General features: G+C 38.4%; 1 protein-coding gene across 5 annotated transcripts in view; it reads right to left on the minus strand.

Annotated features, from left to right (window-relative positions):
- Positions 1–23,299, minus strand: part of iqsec1b (IQ motif and Sec7 domain ArfGEF 1b) — a 193,104-nt gene that overhangs the window by 23,595 nt on the left and 146,210 nt on the right. For 4 of the 5 annotated variants that reach the window (XM_039770925.1, XM_039770928.1, XM_039770927.1 and 1 more), the window contains one exon: positions 701–980. In XM_039770925.1, coding sequence (XP_039626859.1) covers positions 701–980 — 280 coding nt within the window. Of the gene's footprint in view, positions 1–700; positions 981–8,178; positions 8,613–23,299 lie in introns of those variants that run through there. The other variant, XM_039770926.1, reaches the window with a different exon arrangement.

The raw sequence follows: 23,299 nt of genomic DNA on the forward strand, positions 1-23,299 counted from the left end.
AAGGGACATTATGCTCAGACTATATAATGGACTAGTGAGTTCACATCTGCTGCACTTGGTGCAGTTCTGATCACCACACTACAAGAAAGACCTATCAGCACTTGATCTTGGGCAGAGGCGAGTGAACAGGTACATTCTAGGACTTAGACATGTTGTACTCTGATAGACTCAGAGAATTTAATTTTTATTCTCAAGCAGAGAAGACTATGTGAGAACCTAATCCATGTCTTCAAAATTTCTCAAAGACGGTGATTAAAGTGCATCCAGCAGAATTCTTTTGAATTAACGATGAATCACATGCTCAAAGATGCAAATATAAATTAAAAGGAAGAGCATTTAGAACTGAAGCTAGGAAGCACTTCTTTATGCAAAGAGTTGTGCAAATCCAGAAGAATCTACTGAGACGTATAGTTGAAGAAGAAACCCTGACAACCTTTAAAAAGTACCTGGGTGAGATATTGGGACAGCTTAGTTATTAGGGAAGAAATAAATGGTCCTCTCTCATTTGTCAGACGTCTTGTGTTCTTAAATGTTTAACCAGAGGGCTCACTTACTTGCTCCAATGTCAAATGGCATGTGCACACCAATGAAACTGGAAAAGGTAGTTGTTGGCAGTTATACATGCGGACAAGATGGGCACAATCCCACAACCCCATAAGTTCTAAACAGTAAACAGTGGATGAATGAAATCAGCAGATACCTGCTTGTCCTGAAGGTCTGTTGACAACTCATAGCTTTCAGACAGTGATCTTGAACGCTTGATTGCCTCTTCCTCTGCCTGCTTGCGTAGGATTGATGTTGAGTGCTGTAGTTTGGGCCGCCGCTGACGCTGCTGCCCTGGAGAAACCGAATGGCCATACAAGGGCCGATCAAAGTGCTCTGGACTCAGAGCTGAACTCTGAATTATGGGACCTCGGCCATAATTTGAAGGGCTTTCCAAGGTAGTGCCTGCCTCGCTACCTGGACCATCACCCTCCACACTGTAAGAAAGGGGAAAACATAAGAATCAGCGTTACTGAGACTGCTAACTTCTCTATACGCATGTAAAAAAAAACACTAGCGTTCAGAAAAGGTCTGGTCTCTTTATCAGGTACCAATGACCACTTGAGACAATGCCAATACAACCGAAGAAAATGCCTTGTTTACTCCTTGAAAGTTATTTCTTACTGTCCAGCTCATTTTGCTACCCATCACTAATGAACTCTTATTACTCCTCTTAATCCCAGTGCAAATTATATGCTTCAAGTACCCAGCGTTTGATAGATAGATAGATAGATAGATAGATAGATAGATAGATAGATAGATAGATAGAGATACTTTATTTAGTGCCCAGCTGAAAACTTCCCCCCATCTCTACAGTAAATTATCTCCAAGCTATTGCCCCTTTAGTGACAGAACACCTAAATACTATCAGAAGACAGCAACTAAAATTAGACACAACAGCAGCATATGCAGTTCAAAAAGCTGCACATCTAATGCCCTTATAATAGTCTGGCTGCCGCATTGCACTCAACAGTCTATCTGTGACTGTCATAAAGGTGCCAGCAGTGACGTGTCCTCATCTGATCTTGCTGTCATCTTCATGCTGCTGAACTGACTTTTTTTGGGAGAATGTTGTATGGATGCGCAGTGCAGTCTTTCAAACCAGAAAAGAGCTCAGACCAACCTTGCAGCACCAAAATGGAAGAATCTGGTCAGCAGAAAGAAAGAAGAGAGTCACATTGTGTTTCTGTCTGTTCCCTTTTAACTGGAGTTAAGCTCAGATCACTGCAACTGAAAAGCTGTTCATATGTTATGGTTCTTTTCCTCTATCTTATAAGGGAGTATCTGCTTCCCCTCTGCATATTATTATATGAGGAAGGTGAGGTTAGTGCTATTGGTAGCTTATTGCATGTAGCTCTTTTTAAGTGTAATTCACAATCCTGCCCATTTGTGCATCATGCTCTTGGGACTTCTCTCATATCTGCACCTGTTTCTGCCAATCACATTCACATTTGAGTGCTTGTGAATGGTAATACAAAGCTTTCTGAACTGTAGTCATGTTGCTTTTATGGTGCCTAACATGAAGGACCATAATGCTACCAGGAGGCCACAAAAATGAATTAATAAGGAACCACACAAATGCAAACAAGTAATGGCTTTACAAGAACAAACAATGTAAGACCTTTCACTCAACTTCAATGGAAAAATGTTGAATCCTAGCCCCAAAACATCATTACTATAAAAGCATATTGTGTGTATAGACACATCTACAGTATGAGGCCTGTGCCAAGCAGGATGTTACCTTGGCTCTGGTGATACTTGACACTTCTACAATTCATAAATGAGAGCAATAAACAGCCCGAGAGAAGGTCACAATCCACAGAAGTGCCCCATGCTTGCTCCTCCCTCACCCGATTCCCAACTTGTCCTTAAAAGTCATACAAACTTTGATGTCCAAAGAGGGTGTAATTGCATTAGCTCCATATACCAGACAAGTTCGTTTTTCTAAGCCATGCAAAGGGTCAAAGATTAATCGTGACAGAAGCATGCTGTTTTATGTTAATGAAACTGTCACATTTACCATTCACAGAAACTTGGTGTGCAGTAGTACCGGGGTCCCATTCTCTGTTACTTGCACTCTTGAATTTAAATTTTTGTGGAGTCTTTCATGATGCACATTAGACAGAGACCAAAATTTTAAAAAATTAACTGAAGGCAGGTTTTTGAAAAATTCACAGGTAGTTACATAGTGAGCTAGACTTTGCTGTCAATATTCTTTAGATATCAAACCTCATTATCTGACAAAAATTTTCAATCTTAGACCAGGAAAGTACAATGTTTTTTTTTTCTTTATTTCACCTTATACGTACAATTTCTTCTATTAGGAGTTTGTTAGTTTTCGCATACCCCTTGGGGTCAGAGCGCAGGGTCAGCCATTGTACAGCACCCCTGGAGAAATTGCAGGTTAATGGCCTTGCTCAAGGGCCCAGAAGAGTAGGATCTCTTTTGGCAGTGACAGGGATTCGAACCGGCAACCGGATACCATCACAGATCCTTAGCCTCAGAGTCACCACTCCACCCTATGTGAGCTATAAACCTCATCACATCAAACATGCACCATGTCAGCTGCTGGCTCAGCCAGTGAACACAAAGCTTCCTAACACCAGTCATTTTACCTCGACAAATGAAAGGAGTCCCAGTTAAAGAAAACCACAGCACAATATACAAACTTGTTTCAGAGGCAAAGCTACCTACAATCATTCCTGCCTGACTTATTTCATGTGAAACACTTAACGTTTAGTAAGACAAATCTACTCCCTCACTCTGCATCCAGATCTTCTCATGAGAAGAAGATCGGCTTAAAGAGGCAGCACTACCTGCATCATTCCTAATGCCCATTTCTCACTAGATCTCTCGAACCATATCAAAGACCTCTTAAATGGTTTTTGTCTGCACCTAGTCTTTAATTTATAAAGAGCAGCATGAACAAATGTATCCATTCTTTGAACATTGTAAAGTGCCGTCTTTGAACACAGGAGCAGAGTAGTACACCAATAATGAGTTCAGAAATGACTGGAGGCACCTTGGGTTTGAATGCTAAAGTGCAAAGTGGTTAGGTATCCACTGACACATATCTTCCTAAATAGACAATGCTCTTCAAATTGCTGGGTAAAAGACATAATACTTAGTTTCTCACTTTCTCAAAATCTTCACTGTCATTGTGGTATACATTAAGTGAAACCCGAAGATTCTACAAAAAACTAAGTAACTAATAACATAAGTTTTAATGAATAGGAATCTCAATACTGCCAACAGTCCGATGGAGACTACATACCATGCTTTAGGATGTCCAAAACATGCAAACGAACAACGGAATAAACCATAACATGCTAAATGAATAGTTTCTAATATTACAGATAGTGCAGATTGAACTCTTAAAAAGTGTACATTTCTTCATTTCTTATTTTACACTAAAGAAAACTAGCTTTACAAACAAGACGTAACAGTGAGTTGCGGAAGGTGAGGTGCAACATATGATCAGAAAACAGACTGGTGGCTAATTTAGCTGTGGACAATGCAAACACATATACTGTATATATAAACTGCTCAAAAAAATTAAAGGAACACTTTGAAAACACATCAGATCTCAATGGGAAAAAGAAATCCTCCTGGATATCTATACTGATATAGACTGGGTAATGTGTTAGGAACGAAAGGATGCCACATCGTTTGATGGAACTGAAAATGATCAACCTACAGAGCCCTGAATTCAAAGACACCCCAAAAATCAGAGTGAAAAAATGATGTGGCAGGCTAGTCCATTTTGCCAAAATTTTATTGCAGCAACTCAAAATTGTACGCAGCACTTTGTATGGCCCCTGTGTTCTTGTATACATGCCTGACAACATCGGTGCATGCTTCTAATGAGATGACAGATGGTGTTGTGGGGGATCTCCTCCCAGATCTGGACCAGGGCATCACTGAGCTCCTGGACAGTCTGAGGTGCAACCTGGTGGCATTGAATGGACAAAAAATAATGTCCCAGAGGTGTTCTATTGGATTTAGGTCAGGAAAGTGTGGTGGCCAGTCAATGGTATCAATTCCTTCATCCTCCAGGAACTGCCTGCATACTCTCACCACATAAGGCCAGGAATTGTCGTGCACCAGGAGCCAGTGTACCAGCATAGGGTCTGACAATGGGTCCAAGGATTTCATCCTGATACCTAATGGAAGCCAAGGTGCCTTTGTCAAGCCTGTAGCGGTCTGTGTGACCCTCCATGGATATGCCTCCCCAGACAATCATTAACCCACCACCAAATCGCTCATGCTGAATGATGTTACAGGCAGCATAATGTTCTCCATGGCTTCTCCAGACCCTTTCACTTCTGTCACGTGCTCAGGGTGAACCTGCTCTCATCTGTAAAAAGCACAGGGCACCAGTGGTGCATCTGCCAATTCTGGTATTCTATGGCAAATGCCAATCGAGCTGCATGCTGCTGGGCAGTGAGCTCAGGGCCCATTAGAGGACATGGGGCCCTTGGGTCACCCTCATGAAGTCTTTCTGGTTGTTTGGTCAGAGACATGCACACCAGTGGCCTGCTGGAGGTCATTTTGTAGGGCTCTGGCAGTGCTCATCCTGTTCCTCCTTGCCCAAAGGAGCAGATACTGGTCCTGCTGATGGGTTATGGACCTTCTATGGCCCTCTCCAGCTCTCCTAGAGTAACTACTTGTCTCCTAGAATCTCCTCCATGCCCTTGAGACTGCGCAGGGAGACACAGCAAACCTTCTGGCAATGACACGTATTGATGTGCCATCCTGGAGAAGTTGGACTACCTGTGCAACCTCTGTAGGGTCCAGGTATCGCCTCATGCTACCAGTAGTGACACTGACTGTAGCCAAATGCAAAACTAGTGAATAAACAGTCAGAAAAGATGAGGAGGGAAAAATGTCAGTGGCCTCCACCTGTTAAACCATTCCTGTTTTGGGGGTCATCTCATTGTTGCCCCTCTTGTGCATCTGTTGTTAATTTCATTAACACCACAGCAGCTGAAACTGATTAACAACCCCCTCTGCTAGTAAAACTGACCAGATTAATATCCCATAAGTTTCATTGACTTTATGGGATACATATATATACATACAGTATATATATATATATATATATATATATATATATATATATATATATATATATATATATATATACAATTTTATGAAATTCGGACATTTCTAAAGAAGAACAGCTGTGTGCAATAGATCAGCACTAAGTCTTCCTGCATGATAACCTCTCACACCTTTGGAAGGTGATTTCTTCTCAAAAGACCAAATCACAATAATATTTTGTGCCACTTGGTTATTTATTTTTTTTATTTACTTCCATTTCTATGTAAGAACTTGCAGAAGTGAACAGCAACTTATCCTTACCAACAGAAAAAACAGTACCAGGAATATGCGATAAAATTATTATTTCCAAATGCTTTTTATTGTCACAAACATGGGAAACACAGAAGGCATTGATCAATACTTTGCAACTGTCTTGGCTTGAGAAATGAACGTACTTGGTATGTTTGTAGGCTTTTCTTCCATTTTCCATGTTCACTCTCCATTTTCAAGTACTAGTGTGGGCAAGATATATTTTTAAATTTACCGAAAATGAGTAATTTTAGGACAAATTTTTTTGTTGCAAATGCATATACACTGTATATCAGGTGTGTGAAACAATAACTTTGAATAAAAATGCTGAACTTATCATTTAAGAGCATTACCAACATTCAAGTGAAGGCATATCACATGACAAAGAAAGTAAAGCTCTCATTTGTGTTAGACCCAAGCATCACTCAGGTTGTAAAAACAGTGCTAAAAGCATTAATCCTGAGCATCACTTAGGCAACTGTATAGACGCATTTCACATAATCGTTAAGACCAGAGGATTACTTGGGCTATAAAAGTGGCAACAGTGTTAGTGCGTCAGGCCCAAGTGTTACACATGCAACGGTGCAAACATGTCTTATCCTAGCCTCATAATGGGGTCTTGTAAGAAATGTTTTCAGCAGCCGAGGTGTTGCATGCTCTTGACAGTGATACGAGCAGTGATGATGAAGTGAATGTGTCTTCAGGAAGTGAAACTGAAACAACAGTGAAATCGAAAGTGACGCTCTTGTTAATCGCACATGTTCAGTGTGCTGTTCAATAGCTGATTAGTTTGGAAAGAAAATCCACACTACTATTGTCTCAACTGTGATGTTGGATTTTGTATTTCACTGTGTTTCAAAATATACCACACAAACGACACATTTTTGAAAGTATATATGGTATTAGTATTATTTTTATTATTCTTCATTATTATTTATATCATTATACTTTCTACACTTCTGATTTGTAATTTTAGTGTTTTGCATGTTTTTACAGTAGAAACCTGACATTTAATAAATATGTAATTTTTCAAGTCAAAAAATGTAAAGCTTTTTACGTTTGTTCGAGAAAAAGTGTAACGCTAAAAATGTAACTTTGTCCTGTCACTAGAAGATGAATGAATTGAAGCCCAGAAGAACCATGCTTGGTCAGCTGGGAGTCCAAAGCAGCAGCAGCAGCAGAGATACAGCAATGGCATCAGTAAACCGTGCCTTCAAGAACACCTATACTTCACAGTCCTCTAGAACACTGGTAAAACATCACTACTATCTATGTAGGTTCTCATAATACAACAATAGCATTAACTCTAATGAGTAAATTGGACTGACAAAGAATCACAGGTTAGTGTGGATTGCTAATATATAAGGAGGCCTACGTTCTCTGTAAAAATAGAGCTTTTCTGCATCATAACCTCAATGTAGTACAAAGCTTTTACTTCATGGTGACCCCAGCAACTACCCCAAAGTGGACTACATTTAAGTGTACAAGCTGGTTCCCTCTCATATACTATACAATGTAAGTAGATGTGTTAATGATTAATGCACTAATCTCACTTATGCATAAACAAATCACATACACATTTCCTGTTACTTGCTCTCAAGCACCACCACTCTGTCACTCTTATCAGTGCTTTTGTCGCTTTCATAAACAGTCTCTTACATGAACAAAATTTCTCCAACCAGACACTTACTCTCACTTTCACAATATACAAAAAGGCCTTAAATGCTTGCACTCTACATCACTCCCACAGCACATCTACTTATCTCAGTAGCCCTTGCTTATTTGAACACACTTGCACTTTGCCTTATATTTATGCACATACACAATTGTACTGCCCACACAGATTTCCTCAGTCATTCACAATTTTTCTCACTTATTCAATCCAATATCTAGTAATTATACTGGTCAGCATGTGTGTGACACACAGTAGAAACTTTGTAAGAAGCAGTGAGAAAATCAGCAATACAGTGTTGGCTAGTATGCAAAGAATCATTCTCCTCAAGAGGGCTTTTCATGTAATCACAGAGAAAAAACACTCTCCACAACAGGATCAACATAACACCAGAAATCAAAATCAAGCAGCTCTTCAACACAGCAGGTCAGTGTGCCCACGCTCAGATGTTAGTTGCACAGGCTCTGCTATAAAAATGTAAAATTTTCTATGAATGATACTCCTGTCTAACTTGTAGAGGATGGAACTCAAGCCCAGATGTGTCACACATGTAGAGTGCGTCAAGAGACATGCCACTTTTCTCAGCTGTAGCTGCCATTTTCCTCACTTACCAGCTATCAAGCTCCAGTTCCAGTAAGGATTGGCTTTTCTCAGAGTTGCAGTGCAAGCACCACATTTTAGCCAATTTCTCCTTGGCACTCCTGGTGGACTGGTGTAATAATTGAAAAGAAGCAATAACGGTACAACATGCTCTGTTTCAGCTATGCGATGCAGGGCACCAGCAGCCTCAGGCCGGGATAAAAGAGGGAGGAAACTCCTGCAGCTCCACGCCAACAGAGTGATGTAGAGAATACAAATGACTCCTGTCTGACTGCTCCCACAAAAACAGCAGAATCCTGCAAGAGGCATCAGGCAAGGACCGCACGTGTGAAGGCTTTGTCAAGGGATGAAGACAGGCATATCTCCCACCAGATGAGAAAAGGAGGAGAAAGGGCCGTCATTGTGGAATGCCAGCTGCCGAGTTCCTTGCTGACAGCCCGGGCTCCTGCAGCAGAAACCTGAGAGGCGTGTGACACGCTCATGAAGAGGCAGCACAGCCTGCTGTTTGTGTTTCTCCCACTGATAACAGAGGAGGGGGCACTTAAAGTGACAGCCACCTCTTGATGCTTATTACCTCATAACAGTGATTTTCATGACACTCTTGAGTTGCCAAAAGAAAGGCACTATAAAAGACATCAACAAGAAGATGATGCACAGTGAATCTATCCATTCCTGTCTGGAAAAGCAAATAAATCTCTGCTTTAAAATTCACCATTAACTGCCCAACAGTGCAGGGAGAGTTCTTCCTTCTAGTTTATGCCTAAAAAGATTAAACATAAAGAGAAAATAACTGCTGTCCTGAATAGAAGCAGCTGTCAACACAGCCTGTTAAAGACAAACCAAGCGAGCTTAAAATTCTCCAATGTCAACCTAATTGTGGAAGCTGAAGATAAGTCAAGCACAGGGACCAAGATCTTTATACAAATAAGACAATCAACAAAAAATTTACAAAGTGCCATTTTCTAATGCAGACAAATTTCCAACATCAACTTTATATAACGATTTTTAGGATAGGAATTATTGCATATGATCATACGTAAACAGTAGCCAGCCACTGTCTTATGTAGCACCTTTAACAGTAAGTGCAAAGCATTTTAAATGAATACATTTTTCACTTTTTTACAAATCAATTTCTGCAGTTTCTACTGTGGGAATTACAACAAGTGTTCATTTAAAGTGGATTAACATATCTCCAATCCACCCTTCTTTTATATACAGTAATACACATTAGGATTGATCAACTACAAAGCAGTCGATATTACCATAAACCTTTAATTTATCAAGAATGGAAATTATCAATAAGTGCTGTTATAATGGTGTTGCTGCCTCACAGCTACAGAATCCTAGAATTTCAGACTAGTTAATGCCAGTTGGCTGCTCGCATGTTCTTCCCATATCTACAATACTTTTCTATATTGGGCTTCTGTGGGTAAGAGTAGGTGAGAGACTATGTGTACCATTTTATGAATTGGCACCCTAGTTCATTCTATGAAGTTTTCTGTCTTGCATCCAGTAATACTGCAACTTCCACTACTCAAAAAACTACCATAAGTAAGTTGGAAAATAAATATGCTTGCTGGGATATGCTCCAGCTCTTCCAGGACCCAGCACAGGATAAAATGGCTTTAGTAAATGGATGGATGGATGGATGAAGTGAATCAAAATAGCCAATCTACACTTAAATTGGCCTTTACTATTATATAATAAATACACAAAGACACCAATCTAAAGTCAATACTGTCATGTTGTGCAGAGTGGCAGAGAGAATAGAGTCTGTCAACTAATAGTTGAGTATTGGAGTGATGGTAAAAGAGGCACATCAGAACATACAACTATGCCTTCAGAAACCTCCTTTATGTCTTCATGTGGGGTTGAGACTTCTAGACAAATAAAGCTCTGGTAAGAGTTTTGTTTGGACACAAAGTTGAACATTGTATATTTCTGGACCTCCAGGCAGTTGCTATGACAATTTTAAAAGAGTCAGACTGATTACTTATTTATTTAGTTATCACCAAAATAAACACCCAATTCAAACTGTGGACTACTTAGCCACTCTATCTCACAGGTATTAATTGTGGTAAAAGCCAGTTTTGGATTTGAAAAAAAGATGGTGATTGCAACAGGCATTCTGCCTTAGCTTGTGAGGTGTCTTACCTTGCATTCAGTACTGCAGTAAGCATCTCTGGAAAATAATGATTTTTATAAAGTAATTCAAACTAAGTAATGTAGGTTCTTTTAACATTTATATGATAAATATAGAAAGGTATCCAATCAATGCAATCATGTGGTTAAAGGGCAGACAAAGTTAATAATCCATTTGAAAAGTAAAGAAATGAATGGTATAGCTAGGAGGTAAACTAAGGAAAGCAGCTGTTGTTGACCAAATTAAATTCGCCCACAGTGGTAAAGAAGAGCTCCAATACCCCATTTACATTCCACACCTGTTTCTGTTCTTCTCCCACTCTAATGGTGGGATAGCAGGGGCTTAACAGAATGCACTGCTCTTCCACTTGCAAATATTCTTGGGAGCAACTTGTTGGTTACTGCTATTTAATTATTATGAACAAAACCATGATTCTGATTTCTTTCTGTAAAAAATTAAAAAGATTTCTATTAATGAATATGGCAATGTGCAATATTTACAATAAATGTCATATTAATAAAATTCAGAGCAACAATGGCCTGCATGGTTAGTGCACGAAACTGCACCAAAGAATCTAGTACCAATTTTAAAAGTAATAATTAGTTGCTATTATAGAGTCATACTGGGACATTCATGTTACATGCTAACACCTGCTTCTGCTTTTTTGTCTTTGCTTATAGTAATATATCTTGGTGCACTGGATTAAAATCACAACCACACCAAGATGATAAGACCGACCCAAGGTCACAAAGTGGGCAAGTGTTAGATACAGTGTATGTTTATTTTACAAGTAGCAGCTGAGCAATGCATGAGTGATCATTTATCAGCAACAGGTTCAGAAATGGCAAGCTGTGTGTATATGTTTAACACGCATGAAATATAGACTCAGGTATGTGGGGAATCACAAGGTTATGACTGTGGAGTGTTCCATACCTATTTATTATTGTGGGAATATGAATTTTAAACAGCTGTGAAATACAGGCACAACCTCTCACCATCTCCATGATCTCACGTAACTGTCACATGGCTGAATATAGCTGATTTCACACTTTTAATTTTTTTTTTCCTGATATCTCAAAACGTTACAACACATGATTAGACTTCCACTCTTTTAAATGGCTCATTGTGAAGCTTTGCCGTCACATAATGCAACTTATGTGGAGCTGGACTCTGTATTTTGTTGCTTGCTGCAGCAGAGTTATACAACCTATAAAGACAGACCTTCAGCCTTTTAAATTTCTTCATTTGTCTCCTTTAATATTGTACACACTGTTTTGTACTTTTTGTGGATTATTCTAGTGTGCTTACAGTAATTACTGTATGTGGCATTGCCATTGACAAACATAAATAATATATGGGGCATTGAGTAAGTAATAGGGAAGAAAATAAGCTAAAAATCATTTAGAAAAGGTACAGTTTGGGACATAACGGCTAATTTGCTTGTGTATAATTGCTGACCTGCATCAGTAAGGGAAAAAGGGCAGAACAGGGTAAAAAGGGCAAAAGATGACAGTCAGTAAAATCACCAGCAATCTCCACTTCCAGTGTGAAGGTTTCACAATCATTAAATACTTCAAAACTAAAAATATACATGTAGAATGTTGAGAAGCAAACTTTTCATCAGCATCACACATAGAAAAGCCAAATTAGGATTTTCCTCAGTTGAACTGAAATCAGCCAGAAGAGTTCTTAATGAGCATTACTGACATATAAATATCAACCTGTAGCAAAGTGATTTGAGGTTAGTTAGTGCAAAAATTAATTAATTGTAGCAGTGGCTGTCTGTAATGCAGGATGCCGCAACCCAACAAAAATATTTTTAACACTCTACTTAAATGAATTAGGTAATGCAAAATAATCATGAAATAAATTTGTTTATTTGAACTGCATGCCTGGTGTCAGTGTATTTCAACATCCATTAAAGATTGATTCTGACTTGTAATTGTTTCATTTCTGTGTGAGTACCTATATTTCCTGAGTGAAGGACTGGGCAGACTGGCAGCAAGTGTAGAATAAAATTAGGTGAGAATGACTCTGTGGGTATAGTAAGTGATAAACAGGGATGCAAGACTTGATAAACACCAAAGGACTAGTGACTTATATGATGCAGATTTTGGAATACAGAGGAAATGGCCAAGCACTGGGTATGCTATTAGAATTTGTATTGGACTTATGCTATAGATGTGTTAAATGACAAAAAGAAGTCCATGTTATTGGAAAATTACAGAGGTGGGGGTGCAAACATTATGGTGTGGGATTTGGCAGAATAGGGAACTAGGCAAGTTGGTAGAGGATTTGGCAATTTTAAGATAGGTGTAGTATAAAAATTTGGGTGGCAGGTGCACCTGTTCGTTTCCACAGCTAAAGGGCAAGTTATAGAAAGAATAAGAGGACCGTTGATGTCACAGACTGAAATTTTGGAGCACAGTAGAAATGTGAAAGCTGGCATCCGGCATGGTGGATATAATACATTTTAGCTTGGATTTGTCCTATGGGTCTGGTACTGGGCAAGCCAGGATATGCATTGTTGACACAATGATGAGGACCACAAGAGGATGTGGAATGACAAGATAGATAACTAAGAAAGGCACTATAAAATAAATACATGTGAAAGGCACTATACAATAGATAAGTGCTGCGCCAGCTTGTCCCCCTCAAAAACTCTCTACCTTCCCGCCCAAATTTGTCTTACCAGCTGTCACTGAATTGTCTTTATCTTGCTGTATCTGTGAAAGATAATGAGAGTAGTGTTATGGTTTGGGCATTCATGGCTGCACCTGAAACTGGCCCGTTCATCTTGATTGATCATCATAACAGAAGGTGGACTGGAGAAGAAACATCATGAACAAATGTAGAAAAACAGACCCCAGACTCATTGGCTGGTACTTCATCATGCATTATGACAATTATCCAAAACACACAAGTGCAATGACAGAATTTACTAAAAGCGTGGTGGGTGCAGATAGATCTTAAACTGGCCAGGTTCATCATCTTCAAATTTAAATCCAATTAAAGCCTACAAGGAGACTAAATTCAGACACTCCTCAAAACACAAAAAGTAAAAAAATAAACAGCAAATGAAAATGGCCACCAAAGCATCTCATAAAGAACAAACCCAGAGTGTGGCCACTTAAATACTGTTTCAGGGTCATATGACTGCGGTGGGCTGGGCAAGAGTGCTGTTTGTAAGATCAGACTGTAGCACCTACCTTACTACCAGGACTAGAAAGGAGAAACTAATTAGTGGCAGGCAGAAGAAACAATACAGAGTAAGTGTACAATAACAGAAAAAGAAAAGTTGTCATTAATCATTTTTGATGAGAAATGTTTTAACAAGTAATCAATTATCTTAAACCAGGGTGCCACACTCTAACTAGAAACACTGTCACCAGCCATATTCTAAACTGTTTTAGAGAGAAGATTAAAACAGCTTAAAACTCAGCTAAGTCCCAAAAAATAAACTTGTACTCACATTTGACTTTTGGACTGTGTGTAAATTGAGAATTATAGTTTTCAATTATAATTATAATGTGCCTCTACAAAAATGAAGACTGACAAATGAAACTAATGGGACAAGAGATGCAATATTTTCCAGTCAGATATGCACATTACAGTTTTGTCATACTGTAAACACAAAATCTCATGGTTCTAACATTTTATTCTGAATAAGACCACAAGCCAATCTCATTATCTGACACCAAAGAATATATAAATCATCATGTAGGTATAGTGTTTATATGAGGTGCTTTAAGAATATCACCATGATCACTATTATATGAAAAGGTTAACTGCTGCTGTGTAGCAAAGGGAACTCTCATGCAAAGTAGATGGCATGTTCATTACAATGTACCAAACATTCAGCATGAACATGGAAATGTGCAGTAAACTATCAATCTATATGCTTCCATTAGGTCAGATTATCTCGGGGCACAGCGTGAGCTACCACAGCTATGCTGATGACACACAGCTGTACTTATCATTAGCACCTGATGACCCCGATTCTCTTGATTCACTAGCACAATGTCTGACTTGTATCTCAGAATGGACGAATAGTAACTTTCTCAAGTTAAATAAAGAGAAAATTGAAATCTTAGTGATTGGCAATAAAGGATACAATGAGGCTATTAGAAATAAACTGGATACATTAGAATTAAAAGTCAAGATGGAGGTAAAAAGCTTAGGGGTAATTGTTGACTGTAATCTGAATTTTAAATCGCATATTAATCAGATCACTAAGACAGCATTTTTTCACTTAAGAAACATAAGTAAAGTTAGACCTCTTATATCACTGAAAGATGCTGAGAAATTAGTTCACGTGTTTGTTTTCAGTTGACTAGATTACTGTAATGCACTCCTCTCAGGACTACCCAAAAAAGACATAAAAATCGTTTGCAACGAGTGCAGAATGCAGCTGCTAGAATCCTAACTAGGAAAAGAAAATCCAAGCACATTTCTCCAGTTTTGATGTCACTACACTGGTTACCTGTGTCATTCAGGATTGACTTTAAAATTCTGCTTATGGTTTATAAAGTCTTAAATAATCTCACCCCATCTTATATATCGGAATGTCTGACACCTTATATTCCAAATCGTAACCTCAGATCCTCAAATGAGTGTCTCCTTAGAATTCCAAGAACAAAACTTAAAAGAAGTGGTGAGGCGGCCTTCTGCTGTTATGCACCTAAAATCTGGAATAGCCTGCCAATAGGAATTCGCCAGGCTAATACAGTAGAGCACTTTAAAACACTGCTAAAAACATCTTACTTTAACATGGCCTTTTTATAACTTCACTTTAACTTAATCCTGATACTCTGTATGTTCAATTCATCATAATAACTATTCATGGTGGTTCTAAAATCCGTACTGACCCATGGTCTCTCTTCTGTTTCTTTTTTCCGGTTTCTTTGTGGTGGTGGCCTGTGCCGCCACCACCACCTACTCAAAGCATCATGGTGCTTCAACAATGATGGATGGATTAAAAGCCAGAAGTCTACGTGACCATCATCATCAAGTCCTTCCGTGAGAACCCTAAATCCAAAGAGGACTGTTTCATTTATGTTAGGTAGAATGCCCAGAAGGGACTGGGCGGTCTCAAGGTCTGGAATCCCTACAGATTTTATTTTTTTCTCCAGCTGTCTGGAGTTTTTTTTTCTGTCCACCCTGGCCATTGGACCTTACTCTTATTCTATGTTAATTGATGTTGACTTATTTTATTTTCTTACTGTGTCTTTTATTTTTCTATTCCTCATTATGTAAAGTACTTTGAGCTACTTTTTGTATGGAAATGTGCTATATAAATAAATGTTGTTGTTGTAAACAATAGATTTAACATATATCTCAAACGTAGCAAAAGGTTACCCGAACATGGCAGGATGATAGGTTCTATAAGAGTTATAGGCTACAAACGTAACTGACTCCTGAGCATGTCAATGTGCTCCTATTTATAAAGAAAAATGCACAAAAAGATTTATTGTAATGTAGAAGACTGTGACATGTTTTCATTTAATGTTAAAATAAATTTTTACATGTATAACTCAAACAAAACATTTTCAAAGAAATTTACCCTGCAATATGCATATTCTGTGTTATGTATGGTGTTCACGTCCATACAATACCTCGACTCAATATTAGAACCATGCAATGGGACTCTGCCTCTGTTAGAACTTAACGTGGCAAACGCGGACGTAGTATTGCATGATTGGCTAATAATGTTCGAATGCTACAGTGCCGAGTATAGTAAGTCGGTGTTGATTCGAACATATAACAGAAAGTTCGGTGTTTTAAAATGTGTTATTGAATCAAGCTGACGTATATAAGCCGGAAGTATTATCCTGGCAGCAGAATTTTGAAGAAGTTGTAAGCGATGGATAAGTTTTGTGGGATGCCAGACAGAATAGCATTACAGTAGCTAATATATACATGAGGTAACTCGGGCATTAACCAATACTTCAGTACTGTGTTGCGTAAGAACAGGACGAAATCTAGAAATGTCTAAGAGGTGGAAGAAGGCAGTGTGCGAAATGTTACTTATATGGGAGGAATTATTTAATAATATTATTAATTAATAATTGCCTTTATTAGTGTATAAATGCATATAATTACATTTATACGATTCGCAAAAATCTGTTGTACAGTATATAAATGATAGTTTTAAACGTTATTGTTTTTTCATCAGAAAACCCAGTTTCCACATCTACATGTATTAGTTTAAATGGCACTTTTACCACTCGCAATAGGGCGGACGCGCTGACGTATAGTGTCGACTGGGCAACACAGTGAATGCGGCGTCTATCTATATATGTCTATGATTTGTTCGCTTTCCGACGTAGTGTAAATAAAGTAAGTTCATCTCACTGTGGTGTGTATTCCGTACGTAATACCATGTAACACATTACAATTCTCCTGCTTTACGCGAATATACCCGTGCCATCGAAAAAAAGACGTACAATTCCACGGTCCACTTCAGACGCCGGAGAAAAGTCTATTTCAAGGACGTCTCAAACGCCACAGCAGACACAAATCCAGAGTGGAGGAGCTTACAATAAAAGGTGCACCAGAAAACTGTTTGTTCTATTTCTATGTTCTGTTTCTTTCATTTGGGAAATTCACCACTTATACATTCTTGGGCAACGCCGGGTACTCCTGCTAGTATTTTTGAATTTAGTAGAAGAGAAATAACACTGTCCAAAAAATGTGTTGTTTACTATGTCACAATTACTTAAAGCAAGCAAAACTCCACAAAAACCATGCTGATCACATTTAATCTGTACAAATGTAACACCTGGCAAGCAAGGCGAAATCAAATGATAAAAAAGTAAATGTTGCTGGTGGATGCTTACACCTGGCTACTTATGCTTTGAATTTGAACACAGAAGTTTATGTCTAAGAGGTCTTCACTATTTAACCATTTTATAACCCACTTCAGGAAGTTGGTGCCTATCACAGTAGCACTGAATGACTGGTGCCAGTCAACTCTGGCATTAGCCCAATTACAATTGTATGACTTTCAGGTGAGAGCCACAAAAAAGAACATTCTGGATTATGGACACATTCTGAATAACATGAAGCCATTTGGTTAATGCACTCCTGGCAAAAATTTTTCCCATCTTTTTCCAATTACAGTGGCAGCCTCTAACAGAGCAAATAGTTGTTGGCTTGTACAGTTAAGCCTTAACTGGCAGAGCATCACAAAATGTGCAGAAAAGAAATAAAAAGAAAAATAGGACCACTTTAATCCAGGCAAGAATAGGGTGGAATTTCTTTATTTTAACTAAAATACTTGCAAAAAAACACCATGTTCAGAGCCTTTCCAATAGGAAGCACATTATTTAAAAATAAACTCAACTGAGATAAATATCAGGGACATTACAAAACATCATACTTTTGGAATACTTAAGAAAGTCTATGACGTGGAACTGGAAAACAGCCTCCTGTACTGACTATTGAACCACAGGTCAAGGAGTTACAATGCAGGCTCCAGCCCAATTGCAGAACAGTGGGCCAACAGTTGTCTTTGCACAGATATTATATTTCAAGGGACATGTTAGTGAGCCAATAATATCTACGCAGACTCTGTAGACTTGGAAAATGTTTAACAACTATGTAGTCATTATTATATTATGTAAAATACTATAAGAGTATGAGGGATTGGAGTCACTGCTGTATGACATTGTATCTCTGCTTTTGCATTTATATAAATAGGGTTCATTCATGTTGGAGAACTTTGCATCTTGTCTACTCTCCTGCTTATAGTTTTCACAGAAACAGTGATTAAGGCTTGGAGAGGTTATGGCAATGTCCCTGCTATCTGCAGATGACGTTGTCCTCTTGACCATTTCAAAGGGAACAGTAGTGTTTCTTCCCAATGAAGAGGTGTATCTGCAAGAATTAAAAGATGTATTGTTTGGTGAAAGTGAAATCCACATACGCGTGTGACAGAGACACGAAGAGGCTGGCGTGTTGCACAGGCTGGGGGGGTTGGCGAGCGAAGCGAGCAGGGAGCAAAGCCCCCTAATAGAAATAAAAAGTGATTGGGATAGTTGAGATTTCTCAGAATACAACTGCATATCAACATTGGTCTATTTTTCAGTATACACTGTAAAGTAATACAAATTAAAAAATTAGCAGGCTTACAGGTGCTAGGTCCATGTGTTCATTGCTTTTTGAAACTCTCCAGGCTGACAAAAGGGCATAGAGAACAAGAGAGAAATTTATTTCTTGTGTACTGATCTCTTACACCCCCATTAAAGTACAGAGTTATTCTTTGTTTTATCTAGCACCTTTTGTGAGAAGCACACTCATAAATAGCATACCCAAAATCAGTTAAGATGACATAGTACAAGATGAATAAAACAGTGTGTTTCCAGGGCATAACAGCACATATATTTAAAGTAAAACACACCCTGGTTTGAATCCTCATTACTTATTCATGTGTTATTATTTGATTTTATAACAAGACTAATATTTTAAGCATTATCCTAAAATAAGGATAAACCACATTTATTATTTAGTAATACATCTTCAATATACATAAAATGTTTAAACTAAGGAATTTCCTGTCTTTAAAGCCAAGTTGAAAAATGTGTAATGGATATCAGCTTTCATATTTGATGTCTGGGCTGGTGTGTTAGAATAAGCAGATTTGCCCTTCTAAAGTTCATGTAGCTCCTTTTAAGATAATTCATCGGTATAGTTTGATGGATTGGTTGACTAATTCTGGAATGGAGCAGAAGAAAATGGTATTCTACTGGCCTAGCATTTTTTAACCTATTCTCTTCTACCAATTGCCACTTAATTACCCACAGTACAAGAAAAGTGTCTTTGGCTGCTGCTTCATTCAGCAAACAAACAAGAGTCCCCAATCACTGCCCTCTCACAAGAAAGCAACACAATTAATCTGCCTTAAAATTATGTTCCACTTGAGCCTCACACACTAATCTGGACTCAGTTGAAGCAGCTGTATAATGCCTCTTCTAAAAGGGAACAAAAATTAACATGTTAGCAGAGAGCTGAATGTGCCAATAGTATATTTCTTTATCAGGGGCAGCAGGGTGAGAAGATAAAGAAAAATGATACAAGTACAGTACAAATATAACTGCAGTAAGCAGTCATAGAATTGTAGTGATACAATGCCATCTACTGGCAGAAATCATGTAACAGGCTGAGGAAGCTAAGGAGATTATTTAAAAAGGAATTTAAGATGTCAATGACCACACCACATTCCTATCACCAAGTCACTGCTGGTAGAAGGTTGCCCACTAATAACAACACCTAGAAAAGTGATCATTTGAAAGGAGAAAAAAAACTAATAAGGTAAATAACAACATGGTGACTCAAGAGCAAAGTCATAAGTGCATGTTGCGAGTCACTTGATTTTCACAGTATGTGAGACATTCAAATATTTCCATTTTTTTGTGTTTAGTCATGACTGGAAAAAGGAAAGAAAAAACGAAGTAACTTGTGATATGCTAGTATGCGAACCCATAATCCCACAGCTGCCACTATATTGTCTTACTGTAGTTTCCAGAGACATGTCAGGCGTATTTGCCCCTAAGAAGGTGCCTTACGCTGGATATGCAAAGACAGACCATTGCCTAGGACAAGCTACAATATATTCATCTGACCCAGCAGCCTGATGACAAGTTATCATTTAGTCATTATTCCACTGCTACTAAAACACTAGAAAGCAAACCATTAGCTATACAGCGAAAATAATGTTATCAACTACCACTGAACTCTGTGTTCAACAGCAATAATTTGTCCTTACTAGGAAGGCAGATGAGAATACCACGTGTACAGGCTTTGGCCATTTCAAGCAATGCTTTGCACTGATCCCACTTTGTATATATTTAATCTGACAGATGCAGTTAGGCAGGCTTCATTTTATTGAGCACTTTTCACGGTTGGCACGTTTTCAAGTGCTTTACCAGATCTTTAAAAAGAATGGAAGTTTACAATTAATGCAGTGAAGCTGGCCACACATGCTGACTTGTGCATCATAAGAATTCAGTGACTTCACTTTTCAGCAACAGACTGAAAAAGACAGGATTGCATTGACAAGAGGTGCAGAACAAGAGCTCAGGAAATGTTTACACCTCCTATTACCACAACCTTTCTATCAGAGTATTGAAGTTCTGAGAAGTAAAGTTTAGAATTAGTTTATTCAGCAGTTAACAAGATTTAACAAAAAACAAGCAAAATAATGCTCTGTTTGATCTTGGGTCTCCTGAAAGCTAATATTGCAGCACTGAGCCTTAATTCTGAGTGAATATTGTATTGCTGTAATGTATGAAACCTTACACATCATCAATGCCATTTCACACAGGATAATCTTGCTTTTCCAACATGGATCATTGCTTATCTGTGCAAACCTGATGAAGTCCCAGACTTCCTTCTAAAGAAAAAACACAGGAGTGAGCAGATGTAGAAATTACCACAAAATACCTATGGAGTTAGCCTGAGTGAGTTACAGTAGGTCAACATTACAATTAAGATGGCAATAAAGAGGGAGACAAGTAACAAAAATTTGGTTTGTATTTTTATTCTAACTTGGCTAACATATGAATTTTTCAGAACAACTTTAAGGTAAATAAACCCAAAGATGCCAAAATTTATATGAGCAACTAAAGCTGAAAGGCACAGACAGTGAATCAGACCAAACTGGACTTAGTTATGATTCAGAGGAGATCAGGCATGGTTTGCATGATAGACAAGAGTCTAGGGACTCCAACACAAATTAATAAATGCATATCTGTCTGTTATTATTATTGCTTCATCCTTTGGCTAAGTCAGATGATCAATAATTTAAAGTGAAAATTCTTCTCCACATGATAATAATTCTTCTCCTCCATTCATCATATTATATTTTAATAGATCAGACAGAATGTCAACATTATTACACTGTAAAATTATTCATCATCAGTGTTTGGCTGTCATTTTCTGAAGCTAAAACCATTCAGTTCAACTTACACTCACGACACGATTAGTGATTCACTTTATTTTCTTGATCTCGCATCCTAATGCCAGGGTACCCTACAAAATGGGAACTGCAGGAAAAATCAAAAGATGACTACCTGTATTTGCACAGTATGGAACTCAACGCATACACATTTCCCTGATGTATACTTTAAGTCACACAGAAACGCAGAACCTGGTTTGCCCAGTTAAGGTACACTGAGCAGCCGTTTAACTAAGCAATTCTTTTATTAGATTTTAAATGTCCCGGTCTAAACTCAGTGTCACCTCCAGAAATCCAACACATTTTGATTTAACTGTGCTGGAACACTGCAGAAAGGCTAAAACTATATATATATATACAGTCATGTGAAAACATTAGGACACCCTTTGAAAGCATGTGGTTTTTTGTAACATTTTTAATAAATGGTTATTTCATCTCCGTTTCAACAATGCAGAGAGATTAAAGTAATCCAACTAAACAAAGAAAACTGAAGAAAAGTCTTTTCAAGATCTTCTGTAAATGTCATTCTACAAAAATGCCTATTCTAACTGAGGAAAAAGATAGGACACCCTCACATGTATTCCCTCTTAAATTGGCTCAGATCTCACACAGGTATATCACACCAGGTGCACATAATTAGTAGATCGTTACTCTGCATGTTGAATGAGGCTTGCCCTATTTAAACCTCAGACATTTAGTTTGGTGTGCTCCTGACTGTTGAAGTGAGAGTGAGCACCATGGTGAGAACAAAAGAGCTGTCAGAGGACTTCAGAAAAAGATTGTAGCAGCCTATGAGTCTGGGAAGGGATTTAAAAGATCTCAAAAGATTTTGAAATCAGCCATTCCACTGTCCGGAAGATAGTCTACAAGTGGAGGGCTTTCAAAACAACTGCCAACATGCCCAGGACTGGTCGCCCCAGCAAGTTCACCCCAAGAGCAGACCGCAAGATGCTAAAAGAGGTCTCCAAAAACCCTAAAGTGTCATCTCGAGAACTACAGCAGGCTCTGGCTACTGTTGATGTAGAAGTACATGCCTCTACAATCAGAAAGAGACTGTACAAGTTTAACTTGCATGGGAGGTGTGCAAGGAGGAAACCTTTGCTTTCCAAGAGAAACATCGAGGCCAGACTGACATTTGCCAGAGATAAAGTTGACAAAGACCAGGACTTCTGGAATAATGTTCTTTGGACAGATGAGTCCAAAATTGAATTATTTGGACACAACAGCAGAGGACATGTTTGGCGTAAACCAAACACAGCATTCCAAGAAAAGAACCTCATACCAACTGTGAAGCATGGAGGTGGAAGTGTCATGGTTTGGGGCTGCTTTGCTGCAGCAGGACCTGGTCAGCTCACCATCATAGAATCCACGATGAATTCTACTGTGTATCAGAAGGTGCTTGAAGAACATGTGAGACCATCAGTTAGAAAATTAAAGCTGAAGCGGAACTGGACCATGCAACATGACAATGACCCAAAACATACTAGTAAATCAACCAAAGATTGGCTGAAAAGAAGAAATGGAGAGTCCTGGAATGGCCAAGTCAAAGTCCAGATTTGAATCCCATTGAGATGCTGTGGGGTGACTTGAAAAGGGCTGTACGTGCAAGAAACCCTCAAACATCTCACAGCTGAAAAAGTTCTGCATTGAGGAGTGGGGTAAAATTTCCTCAGACCGATGTCGAAGACTGGTAGATGGCTACAAGAACCGTCTCACTGCAGTTATTTCAGCCAAAGGAGGTAACACTCGCTATTAGGGGCAAGGGTGTCCTATCTTTTCCTCAGTTAGAATAGGCATTTTTGTAGAATGACATTTACAGAAGATCTTGAAAAGACTTTTCTTCAGTTTTCTTTGTTTAGTTGGATTACTTTAATCTCTCTGTATTGTTGAAACGGAGATGAAATAACCATTTATTAAAAATGTTACAAAAACCACATGCTTTCAAAGGGTGTCCTAATGTTTGTATATATATATATATATATATATATATATATATATATATATATATATATATACATACAACATGCCTAAG

Source organism: Polypterus senegalus, chromosome 12, assembly GCF_016835505.1.
Source record: "Polypterus senegalus isolate Bchr_013 chromosome 12, ASM1683550v1, whole genome shotgun sequence".
In the NCBI taxonomy this organism is placed as follows: Eukaryota; Metazoa; Chordata; class Cladistia; order Polypteriformes; family Polypteridae; genus Polypterus; species Polypterus senegalus.